Raw genomic sequence first — 7,856 nt, forward strand, 5'->3', positions numbered from 1 at the left:
CAATTTAGACCTACTCTTAGGGGTCGTTTGGTACAAACATTGATAGCGCAGGGATTAATAATGCATGGATTAGTAATGCAGGGATTAGTAATGCAGGGATTAGTTTTTGTGAAGTGTTTGGTTCACTACTTTCCACTTAATTTTGTGTTTAATTTATAATTATACAAAAAAATTCTTTCCCATTATACCCTTGTGTTATTATGAGTGTTAATTTCATATAATTGGGTCAAGGTAGATAACCACCGGACCGGATAATTTTTTTAAAGAATTATTTCTTCTATTAATTAGTTAAATCAAATATATATATATATATATATATATATATATATATATATNTGATATATTATTGACTTGAATTCCTTGTGTGATTGTGTTTTATTTATTTCACCCGTATAGTTGAGATAATTGAAGTGGTTATGTATTATATTCATATTGATTGATTGAGATGCATCATCATTCCCTCTATTGAAACAATATTGGTCAAGGTAGATAACCACCGGACCGGATAATTTTTTTAAAGAATTTATTCTATTTAATTAGTTAAATCATATATATATATAATTGTTATTAATTTTAAGGTATGATGTACCACTAAGAAGATCAGTGATGGCACAATGTATTTTTAATTTTTTGTGGGTCAAGTATATATCTTAAAATTAGCATAGATTTAAGACTACTTAAATTGTTAATACCTAAAGCTTATTTTTATTTTTATTTTTTATTTTTAAAACAAATAGTTCAAGTGGGTAATTGCCAAATTATCATGAATATAAAAAAATCAAGAAAAAATGGAGAATAAAATATTAGTAAAATCATTAAATTACACCAAACGAATTTGGAGAATCAAAAAAGAACATTTATAACCACTCTAATATAAATAAAAAGGAAATTAAACTACAAAAGAAATTTAAAAAAAGAATAAAGGGTTAGTTTAGTCATTTAGGGATCTTATCCAAGGTTTAACAAACCTTGGATTAGTTATCCCTCCATTTCTAACGGGTAAGATAATACCACATATGATGGATAAGCAATCCATGGATTAAATTAAATGAAGTAACCAAACAATGTATTAGTTGGATTAAATTTTAATCCATGTATTATTTTATCTAATACCGCCTACCAAACGGGTCCTTATAGTTAAGAGACTACTAATACCACAAATTCCTAGGTATTAGTAATATCAAGGAATTTAGTGCATGCATTAGCATTTTAAAGACACAAATACCTCTCAAAACGCCTTATATATTTTTTCAAAATAATTGAGGATAGTTTTGTATAATACATGTTGTTTTCAATACACCAAACTAAACAAGGCATAAGAAATAATCTATATATAACTAATGTAAGCATAGCTTACAAACATTGCTAACATAACATTATGTTTACACAGTCTTCCATTTTTATGATTAATTTAATTAAAATTTACTAATTTTTTAAAAATATAAAGCAATCTTTTACTATATTAATTAATATCAGTTTATCAATTAATATATTCTCAAAAGACAATATATAACTTAAATATTTAATTTAATATCATTGATAAATATTCTTATTTATTTAATATAAAAAATAATTTTTATTTTTAAAATAGTTTTAAAAACAAGTAATTAGTAAGTAAAATATGTAAAAAGAAAAAAATCTCCACAATATGCCCAAATACTACCGGCTAGGGTTTCATACAGAAAAAAGACAATCTACACGGAGTGCGGCATCAGAGAGAGGGAGAGCGCAATATGGGTTCGCGTGAGAAGGACCAGCCGACACCGCACCTGAGCAGCCTAGTTGTACGGCCTACTGACAGCGGCGGAGAAAATGGAGGTGGCGGTGCAGGTAGCGACTACGAGCCAGGTGAGGTTCGTCGGGATGCACCGCCGTATTCACGTTCCGATCGATTCTCTGATACCCATGGTTCGTCCTTCTGTTATCATTTTTTTTCTTTCACGATAATTTTTTATCAATTTCGGAGCCCTCAAAGTCAATTAGTTAACTATTTCAAACTATTTTATGGATCTTCACGTGTAGATCGAACAGGAGTATATTGATCTGATTTTTGGTGAAAGTTATAATTGTTAATTTTTGCTGGAATAATTAACTCAGTGTATGTCTATATGGATTGACATGTGTAGTCTCCTTTTTCTCATGGATGTGGCGTGTCATTCTTTTCATAGCGGGTTAACTAATGCATTTTCGAACTGTTACGGTTTACTTTTTGGGTGATAATTGCTCACAGTTGTCTCATTTGGCTTAAACATTTGTGTCTTCCGTTGAAATGTGGTTATCAAGTTAAATTGATGTCAACAATGGTGAAACCTAACAGTTTGTGTCCTTTATATCAATCTTACTTACACTCCATTGCCTAGTAATGTAATTATTTGTTGGAAAAATTAGGGTATCTCTAAGTTCTACAGTATTCCTACAGTTGTAATGTGTAACCAAAGAGATTCTGCATAAAAAAGAATGTAACCTAAAGACTCTTATCAGAAGCGTGGTTTGTTATAAGTGTCAATAGTTAGTTCTTTGCTTCTAATCTGTTTCATTCTTCATTTAGCCCATGTTATTTCTAAGATAACGTAGCACTTTTAAGAAAAATGTGCTATATTTGATTGTAGTTCATCTTCAGTTAACATGGTGTTATCATCCCTGGTTCACTGCTCTGTGTAGTATGATCTAATCATCTTGGTCATCTTTCCTCTGATTTTCACTTGCACATTTTGTCTATTTGATCAGTTCCTAATCATTTAGTAATTTTGTATGACAGAATCATCTTAACATTCTCATTTCGTTGAGGCTTTGCCTTGTGGCTATGTTGGGCATTTAGAGGCTCAACAATCTCTCCATTTAGTATAGATGGTCTCACAACCATTATTTTTCACTTTTCTATGACTGTGTCTGTTGCATGACACCCTCATAGCACATTTCGAGTTTGGTCTTGATATTTTGGTCTAGTTTTGTTTTAAAATTTTCTTAATTCTTACGCATGGTTACATGTTGTGCATACATCCTATCTTACTTTTACTTGTCCTAGGCCTTTACTTTCTGGAGTATGTCTCCACTGTTCAAGTATGTCTCCACTGTTCAAGCTTTTGCAGTGAACTACCTCGCTGGTTTCATCAAATAAAACGATACGGCCCTGAAAGTATAAACCATGAAAGTCATGTTGTATACTATTGGTGAGCTCATATGCAGCTAGCTTAAACAATTAGAGGGTCAACTTCTTTGTGAACTTCTTTAATTTTCTCCCTAATTTTTGTATTTTGTAGTTCATGATCAGTTCCTTCATATCTAATCCCTTAGTGAAGTTGCTACAGTTTGACTCTTCCTATCTTCCTTGAATCCACTTGTTAGGGGCTCTTACTATAGATAATATCTTTGAGGTAGTTTGGGAGATTTACAGGCTTTAGGCAATCAACATGACATATTTGAGAGATCTATTTCATCAGACAGATCTTTTTTGTGCCAAGCCTCTACATTTCTCAGCGAGATGTAACACCTTTTATCCACCCACTTGATTCCCATTGTTCTCCAGTATCATTTATGGAGTGTTAAATTGTGAATAAATTTTGCTATTGTGTTTTACAGCTGAGCACTTTGCCTGGTGCAAGAACTTTGCTCTTGAAGAAGGCACATGGTGGGGTTCTGGTGAGAAATTTTGTTGGGTATTTTGAACAGGAAAGTATATATCAAGTATTATATTTTATGGACTTTTGCATGGGCTGTGAACTCTTGGTATCATGATGTGTTTGACGGGATAGCACTATTGATGGACAGCTTGTATGGATTGGAGAATGATACATGAGATATCTGAGAATCCTGATCCATCATTGAATGGTTGATGTTGTGAATGAAGTGTTTTTGCTGATTGTCTTTATAGTTGTATAGTTAAGTGGGGGTAAATTCTGCCAGGGTGATGAGTTGAAACTGGTGAAACATGACAAAGACCCCAACTCCTCATGAAGAGGTCATTTGGTAGACACTGATTGTCTGGGTATTGGTGTTTTGAGTCCATCTGAATCCTTGTCAATTGGATTCAGGGAAATAATGAATGTTTTAGTCTTTTCAGTTTTTGCTTTCTCCAATTAGCAGTGGCTTTTGGGATTTATTCTTTTAGTACTTTAATTTGGTGGTTAAGTAGGAGTTGAATTGGGTATGCATGTGGATTAGTTGCTTTGTTGAAGATTAAATTTTGGTGAATAAGAGATTCCATGTAAGTCGTGAACGCATCAATTCCATATAGAAGCTTGAACTTAATAGGACTTATCAACATACTGTGAGCTGGTTTACGGAAGGGGTTTATTGAGTTCAGTGATTGGATTCTCTCAGCCATTTGCACAAGCGTTTACGATGATTATGGTTGATTGCATTCAATTTGCAGTCCTTTGGCTGAGGTGTTGGATTGTGATTCAATTGTTAGCAGTTTGATAATTTATGGTATGCACTTTACCTGGATTGTTATCAGTTCAGTAATTATAAGGTCTCTTGGCTCTGGAGCAGTTTGGAGTCTGGCTTGAAGTTCCCAATTACTGCTTACGTTGGTAGTGTGGTTATGAAAATGGGTGTTCTATTTGATTCGGTTAGAGGGAATTAATGTCGACCGTGAAATGTGTGTCGCCGTGCTACTTGCTTAACTTTTAGTAACCAAGTCTATTTTTCCTCGAGGATTTCAATAAATTATCATGTCAGCTGTGGATGATACAGAAAAATGTAGTTTTCTACGGTTGATGCACTGTAATAATTTTAATTGAGACATAACTTTGAAGACAGTCATCCTCTTGAGATTCACATTCTCTTCATGCTACTCTTTCTCTTATTTTCGACATCAGGCTATGAACAATGGTAACTGGTTACACAAGCATAATCCGATTGTTGTTGGCATTTCATGGGTTCCACACTTTAGCTTAATTAGGAAATAATATGGGTAACTTTCTCTCATGATATAGTGCCTCTTATGTTTGGGATTCGCTGGATTTTTTTCAGGATATAGAGCGCATGCAGGTTCTGTTTCACCTGTGCGCCATAGGAATGCAGATCATCGGTATAGTACTGATTTTGATCATTCAGGTGGCCCGCCACGTAGTCATGGATTTGGTAGCGGTAGAGATCCTGGTAGACATCGAGACTATTCCCCCCCTTATGGTCGCGGGAGACATGCTGGCAGGTTTGTGGGCAGAAGTTATGATGGACCTGGTTATGGTGGACGGCAAGTTAGAGGAGAAGGTCTGCCTAGAAGCAATCCAAATGTACGGCCAAGAGATGGTGATTGGATGTGCACGGATCCCTTGTATGTTCTTTCTCTCCCCTATTTTCTGTTAGCATTGAGTTGTCATTTAAATGAGTCTAATTTCTTTTCTTCTAAACTTATGGTTTTCCTTCATTGCCTAAAAATGTTATGGTATCTCTGCTAAGATTGTGACTAAGTGGAATTCCTTGATTGAATGCATTGAATTAATTGAGAGTTTCAATGTGCTGTTGTTGTATCAGTATTGTGAAAGGCGCTCGCCTTTCACCTTTGGCGATAACGCGAGGCGAGGCAAGGCACTTTCGCCTATTTGTCTCGAGGCAAGTTGAAAAAGGCGACCTTATGGGGCCCTTTGGCGACTTTCTGTCACCAGCCTTCTTATTTTTTTAATTTTTTGAAGGTCTGATTTATAATTAAAAGCCAAAATTAGGGTTTTTTTGGGAACATTCCACATTTGCGATTGCCTCCTCTTCTCCTCAGTCGCAAACCCTTCGTGTTTGCCTCCTTTTTGCAAACACCGATTTCGCGACCTTCTTCTTCAACTAACTTCGCGGCTACTGCTGCTTCACCTCTTCGTGACTGCTGCCATGTACATTTCTTCTTCTTCAGTTCTTCTCTTCTTCTTCTCGTCCAATTCTTCTCTTATTTTCTTCTTCTTCGCTTCTCTGTTTTTCACGCACTACTGTGCTCTGTTTTCAGTGTGGTAGGAAGCAGGGTTGTTCACTCACTCTGTGTTTTGTTCACTATTAGTTTTTAAATTTAAATATTTGTTAATATATGTTATTGCTATTAAGATTTTGGATATTTATATGTGCAATTAAAAATTTTAATTTTTGGTATCAATTGGCGCCTTAATTCAAAAAGGGGAGCGCCTCGTGGCGAGACAAGCCCTTGTCGCCTCTCTCCGTCCAAAACACTGCTGTATAAGGATCGTCTGCATGGGAGATAGTCTCTTTAGAACTTCTTGAGAACCAACTTTCATTTGAAGTACTTGAAAATGATTCTAATTACTAATTGGTTTGAATTGCAGTAAATGATTTTTGCACCTATGAATCCTACGACTAAGATTGTGACTCAGTAGAAGTCCTTGATTGAATGGATTGAATTAATTGAGAGATTCAATCTGTCATTGGTTTACAAGGATCGGCTTGAAAACCAGCTTTCATTTGAAGCACTTGGAAACATGATTCTAATCAATGATCAGTTTTAATTGCAGTTAAATGACTTTTGCACCTATGATTCTTACGCCTTACCTTCAGGTGACTTGTAACCAGATGAATCACAACTTATATTGGAGATCCCTCATGCTAAAAGTTCTGTTTCGTCAAGGCTTAAAATAAATTTAAGTGACAAATAAACCATCATTCTATGCAAGAGCTTAAACAAAGATAACTTTGCTGCTAAATGAGAAACTAGCAAGAATATTGAATGGATTTATTTAATTTTTTTCTGATTATTTGTAATGATTGAACTACTTCAATAGTAATTCAGTTCTAGAAGTAGATTTTGAAAGGACTGATGTACCTTGATATTGTGGAAGCAGTAATGATCATTGACATTGCATAGCACTTTGGTTGTTCAATGATATCTATTGCTGACCTGTGTCTGTGAATACAGACTTATAAATCATGGCGAGAACTATAATTGCTTACATCCTAAGAAGAAAAAGGGGGAAGTAAATGTCTGCTGTTCTAGATGTCATAGCTGTGTATCTTACTCGGCTTCCTGATATTGCAGGTGTAACAACTTGAACTTTGCAAGACGAGAGAACTGTAACAAGTGCAAAAGGCCTCGATATGCACCTCCAGGAAGTCCTCGGAGGGGTTATCCCAGCCCACCTCCCCATCATCGCAATCCTGGCCCCCCAATCAACCGTTCTCCAGGAAGGTTTGTGAATGGGTATAGGTCCCCTCCTCGCGGCTGGGCTAGAGATGACCCCCGAGATTTCAGAGCTGGTGTTCCTCATTCAAGATTTGAAGGGAGGTTTGCAGATCCTCCAATCCGTAGAGATAGGCCTGCTTTTGCTGATGCTGATGGTAGGGATCGAAGTAGGTTTGAGCGGCCTCCAGCCCTGGATTGGGGACATAGAGAGCGCGGGAGAGACAGCTATTTGAGTGAGAGAAAAGGTTATGAAAGGCGAACACCATCTCCACCTCATCCACCAGTACTACCACCTCGTGGCCAATGGCCACGTGATACCAGGGAAAGAAGCCGTTCTCCAGTGAGAGGTGGACCACCGCCCAAAGACTATCGCCGTGATGTATACATGGGAAGGGGGCGAGATGATCGGAGGGTTGGACGAGGGGCATATTAGCTGGTGTTGAAATGATTATAATTGTTGAACTGTGTTTACTGGTTAGCGAAGGTAAAGCGACAAATATTTTCCTAGAACTAGTATTATCCAAGCACATATTTTCTATCAAGTTAAGAATCTGTTTATGTAACTTTTAATTGTGCAGGCATTTGCAATTGCTGTACCAGAAATAGATTTTTGGGAATTCCCTTTGACTCAAAACATATTATCCTCATTTCTCAGCATGTCTTGTGGTATTGTTGTTGCGATTATTAGTATTTAATGTCTGTCTTAGTGCTGTGCTTATTTAAGCTGCTTACCCCCCCC

The 7,856-nt window shown here is 36.2% G+C and overlaps 1 protein-coding gene across 3 annotated transcripts; it reads left to right on the top strand.

The window, feature by feature from the left end:
* The first annotated feature begins 1,645 nt into the window (after nt 1–1,645).
* On the top strand, nt 1,646–7,798 carry LOC107020460 (RNA-binding protein EWS). 3 transcript variants are annotated; one of them, XM_027917051.1, is made up of 4 exons: nt 1,771–1,908; nt 3,580–4,833; nt 4,975–5,278; nt 6,974–7,798. In XM_027917051.1, exons 2-4 carry the CDS (start codon nt 4,824–4,826, stop codon nt 7,548–7,550), a joined length of 891 nt encoding a protein of 296 aa, XP_027772852.1. In that variant the 5' UTR covers nt 1,771–1,908; nt 3,580–4,823; the 3' UTR covers nt 7,551–7,798. The 3 variants fall into 3 exon arrangements, with proteins under 3 accessions (XP_015076318.1, XP_015076317.1, XP_027772852.1); XM_015220832.2 differs by lacking the exon at nt 3,580–4,833 and having other exon boundaries at nt 1,646–1,908; nt 5,059–5,278; XM_015220831.2 differs by lacking the exon at nt 3,580–4,833 and having other exon boundaries at nt 1,647–1,908.
* The last annotated feature ends 58 nt before the right edge of the window (nt 7,799–7,856 follow it).

The sequence above is a fragment of the Solanum pennellii genome, chromosome 5, assembly GCF_001406875.1.
Source record: "Solanum pennellii chromosome 5, SPENNV200".
NCBI classification, from domain to species: Eukaryota; Viridiplantae; Streptophyta; class Magnoliopsida; order Solanales; family Solanaceae; genus Solanum; species Solanum pennellii.